This window comes from Mobula birostris, chromosome 13 (genome assembly GCF_030028105.1).
Source record: "Mobula birostris isolate sMobBir1 chromosome 13, sMobBir1.hap1, whole genome shotgun sequence".
NCBI lineage: Eukaryota > Metazoa > Chordata > Chondrichthyes > Myliobatiformes > Myliobatidae > Mobula > Mobula birostris.
In genome coordinates this window covers 31,122,083-31,141,972 of record NC_092382.1, presented here as the reverse complement: position 1 = coordinate 31,141,972, position 19,890 = coordinate 31,122,083, and the positions used below count along the sequence as shown (strand labels likewise).

The window sequence follows — 19,890 nt, the reverse complement described above, 5'->3', positions numbered from 1 at the left end:
GAGCAAAAACAATCAACTTACTGTCTAAACTCCCTGATACAATAACAAAACGACCATTAGGGTCCGAAACAACTTTATGCTGAATAAAGGGAACTGTAGTATCTACAAAAAATCGAAACTCCACGGGATTTTGCGTTAAACGAAGAGTAGAATTCCTTACCCTTCCACTCAGTAAAAAAAACGTAAGGTATCACAGCTGTGTATGTGTGTTTCTTGTAAAAAAAAAATAATGGGTGCTTTCATTTTTTTAATATAAGCAAACACTTTGTTCCTTTTGGTGGGGTGATTCACCCTTTCACATTCAAACTAAACAGGTGAATATTTCGAACCATTTTAAATACCAATCAACATGTAATTAAAAGATCTGGCCATAAGTTATTAAAACTAGAAAGCAAACCGTAAAGTAAGGTATTGAAACAAACAATCATATATTCAACCCAACACAGCTCCCAGAGAGAAATAGGCCCTACCCCCTCCCCTACCCAAAGTGAGAAAGCTGACCAATAGACAGTCAGTGAGCTAAGAACTAAGTACCGGCCCCAAAAAATCCTGTTGACAGAAAGAACTCCAGTCCTGCGATGTCATTATGTCCCTACCAACACACAACATAAAAAGTAAAACAACTTAGTATTTGAAAATGTGAAAGGATCAATTTAAACAAATTCAAAGAAAGCTGTATTAAAAGAAAGCCTCAAAAAGGGATAAAATAAAGTAGTATCAAAAAATATATAACAAAAGACAATATATGAACAGCCAAAACGTAACCTTATTTCAAATTCATATTAACAGAAGAAAAAAACTTGATCAAATAAGAAGTATAACAGTTTTAGAATTCATCCTTCAGAAACTCTTTTGCATCTTCAACTGAATTTATTCTTTTTCGCAATCCGTTCTTCAAAACAATACTCAGACGTGCGGGGAACTGAAGAGATGGTTTATACCCTTTATTATAAAATTCCGACATAACTTCTTTATATTTCATGCGATCAGCCAAAACTTCAGGTGAATAGTCTTCGACAAATCTAACCTTGCAATTTTGGAAATCGATCATTCCTTGTCTCCGAGTATGGTGAATTAAAAGGTCCTTCATACGAAATTCATGAAAGACTAGTCTGATCGATCTGGGTTTCGCCACCAAGGACAATGGCTTCAAAGTCAGAGAGCGAGAAGCTCGATCGAGCTTCAGCTCAGATGTGAATAAAGCAGGGAAAATCTGCTTCAGAAAGTTTGCAAAAAACTTCGAAGGGTCAGCGCATTCAATTGATTCTTCAAGACCCAGGATTCGCAAGTTATTTCTCCTATTTTTATTTTCGAGACTGATGATCCTTCTCAGCATTTTATCATTGGATAAAGATAACTCTTTGCAGAGTTTAATTGTATCTTCAGTGTCCTCTTCAAGTAACATTAGCTTCGCAGTATTCTCCTGAATTTGGTTCTCATGCTCAAATAAAGTTCGCTGAATTGTATCCAATTTGCTGTTAAGCCGTTGAAACTCTTCACAGAATTCCTACTTTTGCCGTTTAAGGAAGTCACTGATTGAATCCAAAGTGACTGCGGATTCATCTTCTGTTTCTCTTTCTTTTGCAAACGCTTTGGTTCTTTTCCCAGCCACAGTAAAGCAGTATTGAAGTTTTATAATAAGGTTTCAAAAAAAAAAAGACTGGTAGGAGACAATTAAGTAAACAGGGTAGGAGCAATCGAAAAGCGGCCAACAGGGCTCTGACTGCTTCTTATATCTAACATCTGCTTCCTTCTTCCACTTGACGAGTTGCCTCGCGTGTTTCGTCAGCCACGGTTCCCTTTTCCGACCATTTTTTCCTTGCCTCAGTGGGACAAACCTATCCTGAACCCAGCACAAGTGGTCCCTAAACTTCCTCCACATTACTTCTGTGCTTTCACCTTTCAACACCTGTTTCCAATTTACTCTCGCTAGTTCCTGCCTCATCCATTCATAGTTAGCCCTTCTCCAGTTAAGCACTTTCCCATTTTGTCTGTTTTTATCCTTTTCCATAGCTATGCTGAAGCTAAGGGAGTTGTGGTCACTCTCACCAAAATGCTCCCCCACCAAGATGTCTGCCACCTGACCAGGTTCATTACCCAGAACTAGATCCAGTATGGCCTCTCCTCTCGTCGAACGGTCCACATACTGTGTCAGGAATCCTTCTTGAACACACCTGACAAATTCAGCCCCATCTATCCCCCTTGCAGTCAGGAGGTGCCAGTCAATATGAGGGAAGTTGAAATCACCCATAACTACAACCCTGTATTTCCTGCACCATTCTAAAATCTGCCTGCTTATCTGCTCCTCGATGTCCCGAGGGCTATTTGGGGGCCTATAGACCACTCCCGGCACAGTGATTGATCCCTTCCTATTTGTGACTTCCACCCACACCGACTCAGTGGACACCCCCTCTGCAGCGACCTCCCTTCCTACAGCTGTGATACTATCCCTGATCAGTAATGCTACTCCCCCCCTTTTCTACCTCCCATCCTATTCCTTTTAAAACACCTAAACCCCGGTACCTGCATCAGCCAATCCTGCCCTTCCTCCAGCCAAGTTTCAGTAACGGCCACAACATCGTAGTTCCACGTACTGATCCATTTTCTAAGTCCAGCCCCTTTATTCCTAATACTCCTGGCATTGAAATAGACACACTTCAACCCCTCGAACTGGCTACATGTATGTTTTGTCCCCTGCCTGCCCTTCCTCAGCAACTCAGAACACATAGCATCATGCCCTTGTCCTTCTACCCTCATCTCTGCACTCACATTCTGATTCCCACCCCCCTGACAAACTAGTTTAAACCCTCCCCAACAGCTCCAGCAAACCTGCCCACCAGGATATTGGTTCCTTTCCAGTTCAGGTGCAGCCCGTCCTTGTTGTACAGGTCAGACCTTCCCCAGAAGAGATCCCAATGCTCCAGAAATCTGAACCCCTGCCCCCTGCACCAACTCTTCAGCCACGCATTCAACTGCCATGACTTCCTGTTCCTACCCTCTCTGTCTCGTGGCACAGGCAGCAATCCTGAGATTACCACCCTTGAGGTCCTGCTTTTTAACTTTTTTCCTAACTCCCAATATTCTTACGCTCCAAAGAATAAAGACCTAATTTGTTCAACCTTTTGCTGTAACTTAGGAGATGAAATCCAGGCAACATTTTAGTAAATCTCCTCTGTACTCTCTCAATTTTATTGACATCTTTCCTATAATTCAGTGATCAGAACTGTATACAATACTCCAAATTTGGCCTTACCAATGCCTTGTACAATTTCAACATTACATCCCAACTCCTATACTCAATGCTCTGATTTATAAAGGCCAGCATACCAAAAGCTTTCTTCACCACCCTATCCAAACGAGACTCCACCTTCAGGGAACTATGCACCATTACTCCTAGATCCCTCTGTTCTACTGCATTCTTCAATGCCCTACCATTTACCATGTATGCCCTATTTTGATCACTCCTACCAAAATGCAGCACCTCACATTTATCAGCATTAAACTCCTTCTGCCATCTTTCAGCCCACTCTTCTAAGTGGTCTAAATCCTGTCTGCAAGCTTTGAAAATATTCTTCATTATCCACAACTCCACCTATCTCAGTATCATCTAATACTTACTCATCCAATTTACCACCCCATCATCCAGATCATTAATATATATGACAAACAACATTGGACCTAGTACAGATCCCTGAGGTTTAGTCATCAGAGACAATTGTGCTGTCCCTCACTTCCCACATCCTACAATCAGAGCACTGGACTGTCCTATCTACTGCCTCCATTACCAACTCCTAAGTTAATCAAAATAATTAAAGAAACATACCCAGCCTTACCTTACTGGGAGCAAGCTCGTCCTCTGCCTCTTCTCGCCGAAACCTCTCGAGCCAAAGCCTCAAAGCTCCACTCCTTCACTGGCCCACTCACTCACTGGCCGCTCCGCTTCAGCTACCCCTCTTTTTACTTGTTTGTTGAGCTTCTCAATTTACAATTGCCCAATCAAATTGCTTGGTCCCCTGACCTTGATTGCCCAATCAGCTGCATTCTGAGCTGTTCAAATTTTGATTGACATGATTGCACAATCCAACTGCCAGAACCTCTCGAGCCAAAGCCTCAAAGCTCCACTCCTTCACTGGCCGCTCTCCACTCCAGTCCATATAAAACTCCAGTCCCAATAAAGGTGAATATGCAGCAGAAGAAACTCCTCCCATGCTCAGTGACCAGGGTGCAGACTGGGTGTGGTGAGCAGCAGCAATAATTGCAGAGTTCAGCACCAACAGTCACTCTCAAAATTGCATTCAGCAACGGTGATGGACAAATATCCAGCAAGCAGCTTATTGAAACATTCCAGTACCATGTCACAAGTGTAACATGCTGTGAGGTTTCACTGCTAATGGAATGGCCTCTCTGCAATGCATCACTGCTGAGGTAACGGTTTCTCTGTAGCAGCAATGTTTAGGTTACGACTAGAGACAACAGGGTTTTGGAACGCAGGGCTATCCAATGAGAGAAATGTTGTTCTTTCTTGGGAGTCTGGAAGAGAGATTTTTGCAGTCTTTTGCCGGGGAGCGATGAGAAGACATGAATGGAGAGATTGGGCCTTTCTTCTTCATTATTTTTTTTACTCGTTCTATAGTCAAAGTAAGAAACTATAAAGCCCAAACGTTTAATCACAGATTATGTACCGTTTGTTTTCTCAGGGTACTGATTTGTAACAGGGAACACATCAAGCAGCATCCACCCAAACAAGATTTCTTAAGACTGGCCGGGCTGGGGGGGGGCTATCACCCCCTATATTAAGCTGCCAGTCAAAGTGAGAGTTACATCAGGTTAGAATACTGAGTGAATCGCTTCCCACATTCACAGCTGTCGAACGGCCTCTCCCCACTGTCAACCCAATGATGCACATTCGGTGCAGAGTGCTCAGAGAATCTCCTCCCAAAGTCTGAGCAGCTGATCGGCCTCTACTCGGTGTGAACTCGCTGGTGTTTCTGTAGATTCGATGACCGAGTGAATCCCTTCCCACACACTGAGCAGCTGAATGGCCTCTCCCCTGTGTGAACACGCTGGTGTCTCTGTAGATGAGATGACCGAGTGAATCCCTTCCCACAGTCTCGGCAGGTGAACGGCCTCTCTCCAGTGTGAACTCGCTGGTGCGTCAGTAGTTGAGATGACGAAGTGAATCCTTTTCCACAGTCTGAGCAGGTGAACGGCCTCTCTCCAGTGTGAACGTGCTGATGTACCTTCAGTTGATATGACTTAGTGAATCCCTTCCCACAGACTGAGCAGGTGAACGGCCTCTCCCCAGTATGAACTGACTGGTGTGCCTGTAGTTCAGTTGACCAAGTGAATCCCTTCCCACAGACTGAGCAGGTGAACGGCCACTCCCCAGTATGAACTGACCAGTGTGCCTGTAGTTCGGATGCCTGAGTAAATCCTTTCCCACAATCTGAGCAGGTGAACGGCCGCTCCCCACTGTGAACTCGCTCGTGTCTCTGTAGGGTGCATGACTGAGTGAATCCCTTCCCACAGACAGAGCAGGTGTACGGCCGCTCCCCACTGTGAACTCGCTGGTGTGCCATTAGGGCGGATGACTGAGTGAATCCCTTCCCACAGACTGAGCAAGTGAATGGCCTCTCCCCAGTGTGAACTCGCTGATGTACCTTCAGTTGGGATGAGGAAGTAAATCCCTTCCCACAGTGCAAGCAGGTGAACGGCCTCTCCCCAGTGTGAACTCGCCTATGTGCCTTCAGTTGGGATGAGCAAGTGAATCCCTTCCCACACTCTGAGCAGGTGAATGGCCGCTCTCCAGTATGAACTCGCTGGTGTACCTTCAGTTCAGATGACTGACTGAATCCCTTCCCGCAGTTCGAGCAGGTGAACGGCCGTTCCCCGGTGTGAACTCGCTGGTGTACCTTCAGTTCAGATGACTGAGTGAATCCCTTCCCGCAGTTTGAGCAGGTGAACGGCCTCTCCCCAGTGTGAACTCGCTGATGTACCATCAGTTGGGATGAGCAAGTGAATCCCTTCCCACACACTGAGCAGGTGAATGGCCTCTCCCCAGTGTGAACTCGCTGATGTACCTTCAGTTTGGATGAGCAAATGAATTCTTTCCCACAGTCTGAGCAGGTGAACGGCCTCTCTCCAGTGTGAACTCGCTGATGTACCTTCAGTTGAGATGACGAAATGAATCCCTTCCCACAGTCTGAGCAGGTGAACGGCCGCTCTCCAGTGTGAACTCGCTGATGTACCTTCAGTTCAGATGACTGAGTGAATCCTTTCCCACAGTTTGAGCAGGTGAACGGTCTCTCTCCAGTGTGAACAGACGAGTGTACTTGCAGGTGGGATGATCGAGTGAATCCCTTCCCACACACTGAGCAAGTGAATGGCCTCTCCCCAGTGTGAACTCGCTGATGTACCTTCAGTTGGGATGAGCAAGTGAATCCCTTCCCACAGTCTGAGCAGGTGAATGGCCTCTCTCCAGTATGAACTAGCTGATGCACCTTCAGTTGGTATGAGCAAATGAATCCCTTCCCGCAGTCTGAGCAGATAAACGGCCTCTCCCCGGTGTGAACTCGCTGATGTACCTTCAGGTGGGATGAGCAAGTGAATCTATTCCCACACATTGAGCAGGTGAACGGCCTCTCCCCAGTGTGAACAGACCAGTGTGCTTGTAGGTGGGATGGCCGAGTGAATCGCTTCCCACACACTGTGCAGGTGAATGGCCTCTCCCCAGTGTGAATTCGCTGGTGTCTCTGTAGGTGAGATGACCGAGTGAATCTCTTCCCACAGTCTGGGCAGGTGAACGGCCTCTCCCCAGTGTGAACTCGCTGATGTACCTTCAATTGGGATGACAAAGTGAATCCCTTCCCACAGTCGGAGCAGGTGAACGGCCTCTCCCCAGTGTGAATTCGCTGATGTACCTTCAATTGGGATGACAAAGTGAATCCCTTCCCACAGTCGGAGCAGGTGAACGGCCTCTCCCCAGTGTGAACTCGCTGATGTACCTTCAGTTGGGATGACAAAGTGAATCCCTTCCCACAGTCGGAGCAGGTGAATGGCCTCTCCCCAGTGTGTACTGACTGGTGCCTCAGTAGGTGAGATGATTTAGTAAATCCCTTCCCACAGTCCGAGCAGGTGTACAACCTCTCCCTAGTGTGAACTTGCTGGTGAGCCATTAGGTCAGATGACCGAGTGTATTCTTCCCCACAAATTCAGCAGCTGACCAGCCTCTGCCCAGGGTGAACCGACTGGTGTGTCCACAGGTGGGATGACCGACTGAATCCCTTCTCACACACAGAACAGGTGAATGGCCTTGTCCCAGTGTGAACTTGCTGATGTACCTTCAGTTGAGATGACCGACTGAATCCATTCCCACTGACTGAGCAGGTGAACGTGTAGGTCCTTGTGTAAAATGACGGGCGTGCCAGTCTGTCAGATGATCGAGTGAATCCCTCGTCACAGTCCGAGCACAAAGGATGATCAAGTGAATCCCTTGCTCCACTTCTTAAATATCCGGCTAGAGACAGCAAAACTGGCTTGCTGTGTTCGAGATTCCCATAGACAAATTCCTTGTCATTTTTAACCTGTAAAAATATTTACAAAATCCATCAATGGGTGTAAGACAGTATTTCAGATGAGATCACTTGAGTTGTCAAGGTGTGATCTGGCATCACACTATTACAGTGAGGTTCAATCCAAGTTCGAGAGAGAAATCATCTTCTAACTGGGCACAGTGCTGGTATCTAGAATGACCAACATATTCTCTGATACTGTTCCTGTCTCGATAACAATGGGAATTTCTGCCATCTCCAATCTGTGACCTGGCTCAGTTTGACTCTGTCTATTCGTATTATTCCCTGTTCCCACTGAGCTGCATGGGTGACTGGTAGGAACTGAAACACTCTCACACAAATAGCTGGCAGTGCATTCCACGCACCCAGCACTCTCTGTGTAAAAAACTTACCCCTGTCATCCCCTCGGTATCTATTTCAAAGCACCTTAAAACTATGCCCCTCGTGTTAGCCATTTCAGCCCTAGGAAAAAACCTCTGGCGATCCACACGATCAATGCCCCTCATCATTTTATACACCTAAAAAAGGCTCTAAACATAAACAAGGAAATTATACATTGCCTTGAGGATTTGTTAAAAGTGTACAAAATTATGACGGTATAGATAGGGTAATTGCAAGCAGCTTTTTCCACTGAGGTTGGGTGGGATGATGACCAGAGGTCATGGGTAAGGTGAAAATTTAATGGGAACATTTGGAAAATCTCTTTATTGAAATGGTTGTGAGAGTGTGGAATGAGATGCCAGCACAAGTGGTGAATGTGAGCTCGGTTTCACCATTTAAAAGAAGTTCGGATGGGAGCCTGGATGGTAGGGGTATGGAGGGTGTTACATACCTCAAGGAGATGTGATTTTTTTTGTGAGAACGATGTAATGCTCTTTTGGAGGTCACCTGATGTAATTTTCCCGCCGATGTGAGGTCACGTGAGGACATTTTCACCATGGGTATATAAGGGAAGACCTCAGATGACGCAGTTAGTTTTTAGTTTTTAGTTTTCCAGCTAGAACGTGCGTCTGTATCTCCGTTTCTATTGCGTATTTGTTTTTATGACGCAGTTTCATTTTTAAAACGGCATGTTACGTTCTGTTTGAAGGTACAATAGTGCTGGACTGGAAATTTTTGCTAGATGTGTTGATGTACCTTTTTCCAGCAGTATTGGAGAGTGAAGACTTTTTCGAAGTACAGGACCCGAAGGACTAAGAGAAATCAGGAATGTTTGGCAGCTTAATAAATGATCGACCTTATTGAGTCTTTGTTGAAGGAGTAGCGACCTGCATCGAAGATAACTCATACCAAAAGAGCAAGGTAGTTCATGCAAGGTGCTCTCTAGAATTTATGGTCTGTTGTTTTAAGCCGTTTATTTCCTGCATCATGAATCCTTTGGTCAGAACAAACAGGAAAGTCGTGTCAATGAAGAAATCCTTCTCCAGAGAAGTCTCTCCCAATTGAATGTATAAATCTGTTGGACTTTCGAATTTACCATTTTAAGAACCGTATTTGACTTTACCACTTTATGTACTGTTTTCACATTTAACGCTTTAAGAACCAGTGCCAAGTGACGATTTGTTGAACGGCTGCATAACTTCCGGTTAAGGTTTTTGTTTGTTTTTATATTGTTTATCCGTGTTTAATAAATGTTTGGTTGTTTTCCTATAACCTGTCTCGATTGATATTCATTGTTGCTGGTTACATAACATAATTTTTTTGGGGGCTCAGCCAGGAGATGTTCCGATTTTGAGGTTAAGTGCTGATAATTGCCATTCTGATTTGGAAAAGGAAAATACCCGATTTTTTTGAGTTGGATTGGTGTGTGAGTGGTATTCGGCAACAATGAATATTAACGAGTTTATGGACATGCCTGACTCGGTGTCTTTAGTGAATGCAAAAAAACCTGAGGTATTGGAGATTGCGAGGAGGTTGGATATTAAAGGAATTACAAAGAATACCACAAAGGCTTTAATACAAAGAAAATCGCTGAGCATTATATTAATTTGAAAACTTTTGATGATGAGGTGTTAGATAGGTTTCCAATGACTAATCTGGAAATGCAGTTGCACCTTGAACAGTTGACGTTTGAAAGATTTAAAGTGGAAATGGCCAAAAGAGAGGCTAATTAAAAAAAGGGCATTTGAAGAAAGGGAAGCTGAAAACCGGAGGAAATTTGAGTTTGAGATGGAGAAATTAAGGATGGGAAATCAGTCTTCTGGTTCTAAGAAACAGTTTATTGCTAGTTGTGAGGTTATCTTGGCTCCTCCATTTAATGAAGCTGAAGTGGACAAATATTTCCAGCATTTGGAAAGTGTTGCTCTGAGTTTAAAGTGGCCGAAAGAGCAATGGCCGCGTGATGTTACGGAGTGTAATTAAAGGCAAGGCACAACAAGTTTATACAGCTTTAAATGCTGAGCAAGCACTGGATTATGATACTGTTAAACAGCATATATTAAAGGCATATGAGTTGGTTCCGGAAACGTATAGAGAAAGATACAGAAATTTGAAGAAATCTGTGGAAAAAACTTATGTAGAATTTGCCTATGAGAAATCTATGTGTTTTGAGAGATGGGTTTCCTCTAAAAATGTGAATGGGGAGTTTAATACATTAAAAGAGTTGATTTTACTGGAGGAATTTAAAAGAAGCATTCCTGTTGAAGTGAGAACATACTTAAATGAAAGGGACACTGCTACATTGCAGGAGATTGCTAAATTAGCTGATGAATATGCTTTAATTCATAAGAATAAATTTTCTGCAGGTAAAATTTTTAAAAGGAAAAATAGCACAGAGAGTCAATGTAAACCAGAAATTAAACCTGAAGTGAGTGAGAAAAGTAAGGATGAAGGGAGACATGTGAAGGAAAGACATTTTTGGTATTATTTGTAATTATTGTAAGAAACCTGGACATGTAATAGCTAATTGCTTTTGATTGAAAAAGAAAGAGAAAGAAGCCGACCCAGATGCTTGCGTGCAGCATATTGAAACACCTTTAAATTCACAGGGTTTAGAAAACATTAATGAAGATGTGTCAGAGTCTGACCAAGTTAAGAGGGGATATGAAACTTTTATAACAGAAGGATTTGTATCCTTGAAAGAAGGATCTAATTCAGTACCAATAAGAATACTTAGAGATACTGGAGCTTCTCAATCACTAATATTAGACAGTGTGCTAAAAGCTGAAGTCTGAAGTCTGACTAAAGTCTGACATTGTGAGGTAAATTATATAAGAGGAGTTGGGAGTGCCCTCATGCCAGGACATTTGCATAGAGTAAACTTAAGGTCAGGATTAGTTACAGGGATTGTTAAAGTAGGGCTACAATCCAGTTTAACTGTGAATGATGTTTCTCTTTTGTTATGGAATGATTTAGCATGTGGACAAGTTTGTCCTGAAGTGCATTTGAAAATAAATTCAAATTCTGAGGAACCACAGAGGGAATCTAACACAGATTCTTCCTGTGTTGTAACAAGAGCTATGGCTAAAAAGACTGATGTACAGGATGAGGTTGTTACCCATGACAGTTCAACTCAAGATTCGAATTTTGAGGATGTATCAGAAACTTTCTTACCTACGTTATTTGATCAGGATTTTGGTGGTAAGTCTGACCAGGAAGATTTGTCTTTATCTCGGAAGGAGATGATAGCAGAAGAACAAGCTCTTTCAGATAGTGAAATTGAAAAAGTACCAGTGGGATATTATTTTGAAAAGGGACTATTAATGAGAAAGTGGAGAGCACCTACAATTCCTGCTAGTGAGGAATGGGAGGTTAATCATCGGGTAGTAGTTCCTAAAGTTTATCGAAATGAGGTTTTAACTATGGCTCATAGTATTCCTTTGGGTGGTCATCTAGGTGTAAAGAAAACTATGAACAAAGTTTCTAAACATTTTTATTGGCCTAGTTTAAGACAAGGTGTAGCGACATTTTGCAGAACGTCCCATACATGTCAAGTTGTGGGTAAACCTAATCAGGTTACTCCAGTGGCCCCACTGCAACCAATTCCAGTACTTGGTGAGCCGTTCTCAAAAATCATTGTAGACTGTGTAGGTCCTTTGCCAAAAACTAAACCTGGACATCAATATTTGTTAACTATTATGTGCACAGCGTCTAGGTTTCCAGAGGCAGTACCTCTTAGGAATATAACAGCCAAAACTGTGACAAAGGGTCTTATAGTTTTTTTTACTTATTTTGGGTTGCCTAAGGAAATACAACCGGATCAAGGTAGTCATTGTATGTCTGGATTGTTTCAGCAAATAGTTTATAAACTGGGAGCAAAACAGATTATCTCATCAGCCTATCATCCAAAATCACAAGGAGCCTTGGAGAGATTTCATTCTACATTAAAAACTATGATTAGGACATATTGTGTGGAAAATGAAAAAGACTGGAATGAAGGTATACATTTACTACTTTTTGCAGTATGAGAGGCAGTACAGGAATCATTAGGTTTTAGTCCTTTTGAACTTGTGGTTGGGCATAGAGTTTGAGGACCTTTGGCCTTGTTGAAAGAACAGTGGATTAATAAGGAGGTACACACTAGTTTGCTAGATTATGTTTTTTTTTTAATTTAAAGAAAGATTATATAAAGCTTGTAGCTTGGCAAAGGAAATTTTAAATTAGCTCAAGAGAAGATGAAGACTTGGTATGATAAGGAAGCTAGGATGAGGTCATTTAAGCCTGGAGATAAGGTGTTGGTTCTTTTCCCAGTGCAAACGAACCCATTACAAGCTAAATTTCATGGTCCTTATGAGATTAAATCTAAGGTAAATGATGTAGATTACGTGATAAAAACCCCAGATCGGAGAAAGACAACACAGCTGTGTCATATAAATATGATAAAACCATATTAAGAGAGAGACTGCTGCTATGACTATTGTGATCAATAATGAGTCTGATCTTGATAAAACCTTAAGGGATGATTCATCTGAAACTCATTTTAAACTCAACATTATTTCAGCCACGTTACCAAATTCAAAAATTCTAGAAAATATTTATGGAAAATTAGCTTATTTACAGCCAGAGCAGAGACAGCAGATGAAACAGTTAATTTTTAAATACAGAGATTTATTTCCAGATGTTCCTAGAACAGCCACTGTAGCTACAGTTGATGTAGATGTTGAGATGCAAAACCCATAAAACAACATCCGTATCGAATGAACAGGGAAAAATGTGAACTTGCCAAATAAGAAATTAAGTATATGTTAGAGAATGATATTATTAGACACTCTAATTTGAATTGGAGTTCACTGTGCATTATGGTGCCTAAGCCAGATAATAGTATTAGGTTTTGTACAGATTACAGGAAGGTGAATGCTGTGACAAAAACTGATGCATATCCAATCCCTAGGGTAGATGATTGAAGCCAAATTCCTTACAAAGATTGATTTGTTAAGAGCTTATTGGTGTGTTCCATTGACAGATAGAGGTAGAGAGATTTCAGCATTGGTAACCCCATCTGGGCTATATGAATATAATGTTCTTCCATTTGGGATGAAGAATGCACCAGGTACATTTCAGAGGATGATTAATAGCATGATTCAGGGATTAAAAGATACAGATGCCTATATTGATGATTTAGTTACAGGAAATAATACGTGGAAAGCACATATTACTGCGGTGGGGAAATTATTTGACAGACTTTCAAAAGCTAACTTAACTATTAACTTAGCTAACAGTGAATTTGGTCAGGCCACTGTGACCGTTAAGGAAAAGGGTTAAGGAAATTAAACTTCAATTTAGTAACACAGTTCAATGTTACAGGAGTACAATATTCTGATCACTCATATTAAGGGTAAAGATATTGTGATCACTGATCGTTTATCTAGATGTTAAATGTACAATGAAAAATTGTTTTTATGGAGTGGTATTTTAAAATTTGTAACACTCCTACTGTATATTAGTTTGTAAAGTGCTGAAAGATAAGACTGTATATATTGTGTATGTTGTAAGTTTTATACCTTTGTATAAATTGTTAATTGTTAAAATTTTGTTCTTTGAGAGACCAATATGTTTTTTTTGGAGGAAGGTGTTACATACCTCAAGGAGATCTGTGATTCTTTTTTTGTGAGAATGATGTAATGGTCTTCTGGAGGTCACCTGATGTAATTTTCCCGCTGATGTGAGGTCACATGGGGACACGTGCACCACGGGTATATAAGGGAAGACCTCAGTTGACGCAGTTAGATTTTAGTTTTTAGTTTTCCAGCTAGAACGTGCGTCTGTGTCTCCGTCTCTGTTGCATATTTGTTTTTATGACACAGTTTCATTTTTAAAAAGGAGTGTTACTTTCTGTTGCAAGGTACAACAGAGCTGGATTGGCAATTTTTGCTAGATGCACTGATGTACCTTTTTCCAGCAGTACTGGAGAGTGAAGACTTCATCGAAATACAGGATACGAAGGATTAAGCTAAGTCGGGAATGTTTGGCAGTTTAATAAAGGATCGACCTTATTGAGTCTTCGTTGAAGGAGTAGCGACCTGCATCAAAGATAACTCATACCAAAAGAGCAAGGTAGTTCATGCAAGGTGCTCTCTAGAATTGACGGTCAGTTGTCTTAAGCCGTTTATTTCCTGCATCGTGAATCCTTTGGTCAGAACAAACTGGAAAGTCGTGTCAATGAAGAAATCCTTCTCCAGAGAAGTCTCTCCCAATTGAATGTATAAATCTGTCGGACTTTAGAATTTACCATTTTAAGAACCGTATTTGACTTTACCGCTTTAAGAACTATTTTCGCATTTAACGCTTTAAGAACCAGTGCTGAGTGATGATTTGTTGAACGGCTGCATAGCGATTAACTTTCAGTTAAGGTTTTTGTTTGTTTTTATATTGTTTATCTCTGTTTAATAAATGTTTGGTTGTTTTTATATAACCTGTCTCGATTGATATTCATTGATGCCAGTTACGTAACAAGGGCAATGGTCCCGGTGCAGGTAGTTGCATTAGACAGCTTAAATGCTATTTCAGCATTGACCAGATGGGCCAAATAGCCTGTTTGTGTACTGAACCTCTCCATGTTTCTATGACAGAGAAGCTGGATAAACATGTTTGGAAGGGAAAAGGTAGGAGTGACAACGGAGCAGCGATGGGAGGAGTTCGGGAGCTGAGTGATCGATACATCCCAAAGAAGTGGAAGCATTGGAAAGGCAGAAGGACACAACCGTGGCTGAAATGAGAAGCCACAGCCAACATAAGAGCCAAAGAAAGGGCAAAAACAGAACAAAAACTATTGGGAAGCTTTTAGAAACCAACAGAAGACAACAAAAAAAAAATGTCAAATGAGCTCAGGGCGTGGAATTATGATACTGTAGTCCTGAGCCTTGGTTGTACCACAACAGAGGAACAAAATATCCCGGGCCTCAATATCGCTTGAAAACCAAGTTTCCCTGCACCAGTTACCCTTCAACTTTTATTTTGTCAGGCACATACAAACTCTACACCTTCAAACTTCACTTCTGAAGGCCTCCCACTTACCAAGTACTCCTTTGCCAGAAAACAGCCTGTCCCAAACCACACTTGTCAGATCCTTTCTGAGACCTTCAGAATTGACCCTTCTCCAATTTAGAATCTCAACCCGTGGTCCAGACCGCTTTTTTTCCATATTTACTTTGAATCTCATGGCATTATGATCACTAATTTATGTCACCAGCCCTGGATCATTTACTAACAGATTATTGGACACACCTACATCAGGAATTCTGCATACTGAATAAGAGCACATTTGACAAACTCTACCCCATCTAGTCCTTTTACAGCATGGGAGTGCCAGTCAATATATGGAAAATTAAAATCACTTACTGAATCAACCTTTGTTTCTTGGCATTGTCCTTGATCTCTGTAGAAATTTGTTCCTCTAAATCCTTCAGACTATTGGGTGCAACCAAGTCCCAATAATGACTACAATATCATAATTTTCTGTCCTGAGCTCATCTGGATTTCCTACGATGCCTCTTGCATTGTGATATACACAGCTCAGCATATTCATCGCCCCATGCTCAACCATTTGATTGCTGACTCTACCTGAGGTCCGAACAACATCTGACTGGTGTCAAGAAAACAAACTCTCCCTCATTGTCACAAAAACAAAGGAGCAGATTGTGGACAACAGGAGGAATGGAGACAGGCTAAGCCCTATTGACATCAGTGGATCTGGGGTTGAGAGGGTGAACAGCTTTTAAGTTCCTCGGCATAAACATCACCAAGGATCTCACATGGTCTCTACATACCGGCTGTGTTATGAAAAGAGCACACCAGCACTTCCTTCACCTCAGATGGTGGAAGAAGTTTGGGATGGGGCCCCAAATCCTAAGAACTTTCTACTGGAACACAATTGAGAGCATCCTGACTGGCTGCATCACTGCCTGGTATGGGAACTGTACTTCCCTTAATCGCAGGACCCTGCAGAGTGTGGTGTGGACAGCCCAGCACATCTGTAGATGTGAACTTCCCACTATTCAGGACATTTACAGAGACAGGTGTGTAAAAAGGGCCCAAAGGATATTGGAGACCCAATTCACCACAACCACAAACTGTTCCTGCTGCTACCATCCAGGAAATGGTAACACAGCAAAAGGACCAACAGGCTCCGGGACATCATCTTCCACCAGACCATCAGACTGATTAATTCATGCTGATACAATTGCATTTCCACATTACATTGCCTGTTCTATGTACAAACTATTTATTATAAATTACTATAAATTACACATTGCACATTTAGAGGGAGACGTAATGTAAAGATTACTCCTCCTCATGCATATTAAGGGTGTACTGTATGTAATGAAGTCAATTCAATTCACCCTCTCCACTACTTGTTCTGTCATTCTGGCTCCCATTCCCCCTTCAAATTATTTTAACCACACACCCCTCTCCCCACACTAGCACTACCAAGCCTTACCACTGGGATATTAGTCCCCTCTTGTTCTTTTGCCCTAACTAGAAACATGGAAAATAAGTGCAGGAGTAGGCCATTTGGCCCTTCGAGCCTGCACCGCCATTCAGTATGATCATGGCTGATCATCCAACTCAGAACCCCGCCCCAGGCTTCCCTCCATACCCCCGATCCCTTTAGCCACAAGGGCCATATCTAACTCCCTCTTAAATATAGCCAATGAACTGGCCTCAACTGTTTCCTGTGGCAGAGAATTCCACAGATTCACCACTCTCTGTGTGAAGAAGTTTTCTCTCATCTCAGTCCTAAAAGGCTTCCCCTCTATCCTCAAACTGTGACCCCTCGTTCTGGACTTCCCCAACATCGGGAACGATCTTCCAGCATCTAGCCTGTCCAATCCCTTCAGGATGTTATACCTTTCAATAAGATGCCCCCTCAATCTTCTAAATTCCAACGAGTATAAGCCTAGTTGATCTAGTCTTTCATCATATGAAAGTCCTGCCATACCAGGAATCAATCTGGTGAACCTTCTTTGTACTCCCTCTATGGCAAGGATGTCTTTCCTCAGATTAGGGGACCAAAACTGCACACAATACTCCAGGTGTGGTCTCACCAAGGCCTTGTACAACTGCAGTAGTACCTCCCTGCTCCTGTACTCGAATTCTCTTGCTATGAATGCCAGCATACCATTCGCCTTTTTCACCGCCTGCTGTACCTGCATGCCCACTTTCAATGACTGGTGTATAATGACACCCAGGTCTCGTTGCACCTCCCCTTTTCCTAATCGGCCACCATTCAGATAATAATCTGTTTTCCTGTTTTTGCCACCAAAGTGGATAACCTCACATTTATCCACATTAAGTTACACCTGCCATGAATTTGCCCACTCACCTAACCTATCCAAGTCACCCTGCATCCTCTTAGCATCCTCCTCACAGCTAACACTGTCGCCCAGCTTTGTGTCATCCGCAAACTTGGAGATGCTGCATTTAATTCCCTCGTCTAAGTCATTCATATATATTGTAAACAACTGGGGTCCCAGCACTGAGCCTTGCGGTTCCCCACTAGTCACTGCCTGCCATTCTGAAAAGGTCCCGTTTATTCCCACTCTTTTTAAGTAACTAAACCCCTATCACCCCCTTGACTTTCCTCTGCCAGGTAATGCCCCCCAACAGTTTCTAAAGTGGTCCACCTGCTGTTGTGTGGGATGGCCACAAGAGTACTCTGCGATGGCTAGTTAAACTCATTCTCCTTCCTCACTCTGACCCAGTTTCCTGTGTCCTGCACCTTGGGTGTAACTCACCTCTCTTCATTTCATATCTATCACCCCCTCCAACTGCTGGATGATCCAGAATTCATCCATTTCAAGCTCCAACTCCTTAAAGTGCAGGGTTACAAGCTGCAGCTGGATGCACATCTTGTAGGTGAGGGCATCAGGGACACTGGAGGTCTCCCCACCTTCCCACCAATGTACCCTCTAATTTGTAATGACCTGTATACACATAAATCTTGTACTGTCCATTTTTTTACCCAGTGACAACATGTGCACAGTGAATTTTATATAGAGAGATATTCATTTTAACAGCTAGCAAATCACTCTCGATAAGAACTTTGATGTCCTCTGGGTTTGATCGAGTTCATCTGCACTCTCACACAACCTCTGTAGCAGGCCTGTAACGGGTAATGAAGGATTTTCTCACCAGAGCTTTTGCACATCATCAATATGTCATTTGCTTGCTAAATTATGCTTCAAAAAGTCAAGATTTCCAAATATCATTCCACTTCTTCCCACTTGTAAATTCTCCAGTAACTTTTACATCACCACAATACACACAGGTGACACCAGTTTCTGTATTGTTCATAAATATTTCCCCTGAACCCTCCCCCAGGTGACTGACGGTGGTGAACTCAGTGATGGCAATGCCAATGAATATGGAGGGAAGGGCAGTAGTCTGTCTCATTGGAGTCTGGCACATTTGTGATGTGAAAGCTACTTGTTGCCCAGGACAAAGGTCTTTGATATCATTATGTACCCAGAGAGAATGGGTCAAAACATGTCCCTGTCATTTGGAACCTGATCCTTTTTTGGTAATTCACGAGACTCTGACAAGCATTTGATCCCGGCTAAATGACGAACATTGTCTTTTGTCTCTCTTTTAGCTAGACGTGCAGTACTCCTTAAGTGGAGAGATGAAGTTCCCCGTACCCATGTTCAATGGCTCAGGGATATTATGTCTTCTTTAGATCTTGAAAAGATATTAATAGCAAAAGGATAGTGAGGGATAAAATTGATCCCTTAGAGAATCAGAGTGGATGGGTATGTGTGGAGCCAAAAGAGATGGGGGAGATTTTGAACAATTTCTTTTCTTCGGTGTTCACCAGGGAGAAAGTTATTGAATTGTGTAAGGTAAAGGAAACAAGAAGGGTAGTTATGGAAAGTATAATGATTAAAGAAGAGGAAGTACTGACGCTTTTAAGGAATATAAAAGTGGGTAAGTCTCTGGGTCCGGACAGGATATTTCCTAGGACCTTGAGGGAAGTTAGTGTGGAAATAACAGAGGCTCTGACAGAAATATTTCAAATGTCATTGGAAACGGGGATGGTGCCGGAGGATTGGCGTATTGCTCATGTTGTTCCATTGTTTAAAAAGGGTTCTAAGAGTAAACCTAGCAATTATTGACCTGTGAGTTTGACGTCAGTGGTGGGGAAATTGATGGAAGGTATTCTCAGAGATGGTATATATAATTATCTGGATAGACAGGGTCTGATTAGGAACAGGTAACATGGATTTGTGCGTGGAAGGTCATGTTTGACAAATCTTATTGAACTTTTTGATGAGGTTACTAGGAAAGTTGATGAGAGTAAAGCGGTGGATGTTGTCTATATGGACTTCAGTAAGGCCTTTGACAACGTTGCACACGGAAGGTTAGTTAAGAAGATTCAATCGTTAGGCATTAATATCAAAGTAGTAAAATGGATTCAGCAGTGGCTTGATGGGAGATGCCAGCAAGTTGTGGTGGATAACGGTGTCTCAGATAGGAGGATGGTGACTAGTGATGTGCCTCAGGGATCTGTACTGGGTCCAATGTTGTTTGTCATATATATTAATGATCTGGATGATGGGGTGGTAAATTGGATTAGTAAGTATGCAGATGATATTAAGATAGGTGGAGTTGTGGATAATGAAGCAGGTTCTCAAAGCTTGCAGAGAGATTTAGACCAGTTAGAAGAGTGGGCTGAAAGATGGCAGATGGAGTTTAATGCTGGTAAATGTGAGGTGCTACATTTTGGTAGGACTAATCAAAATAGGACATACATGGTAAATGGTAGGGCACTGAAGAATGCAGTAGAACAGAGGGATCTAGGAGTAATGGTGCATAGTTCCCTGAAAGTGGAATCCCATGTGGATAGGGTGGTGAAGGAAGCTTTTGGTATGCTGGCATTTACAAA

At 42.4% G+C, this 19,890-nt stretch overlaps 1 protein-coding gene and 1 pseudogene across 1 annotated transcript in view; one reads left to right on the top strand and one right to left on the bottom strand.

Moving 5' to 3' along the window:
• The window catches only part of LOC140208705 (uncharacterized), a 72,960-nt pseudogene that overhangs the window by 29,849 nt on the left and 23,221 nt on the right, over positions 1-19,890 (top strand).
• Positions 1,075-19,890, bottom strand: part of LOC140208715 (uncharacterized) — a 112,949-nt gene continuing 94,133 nt past the window's right edge. Inside the window, exon 4 of the mRNA XM_072277595.1 lies at positions 1,075-6,416. Within this exon, the coding sequence (XP_072133696.1) occupies positions 4,962-6,416 (1,455 nt within the window). The 3' untranslated portion in view covers positions 1,075-4,961. The remainder of the gene's footprint in view (positions 6,417-19,890) is intronic.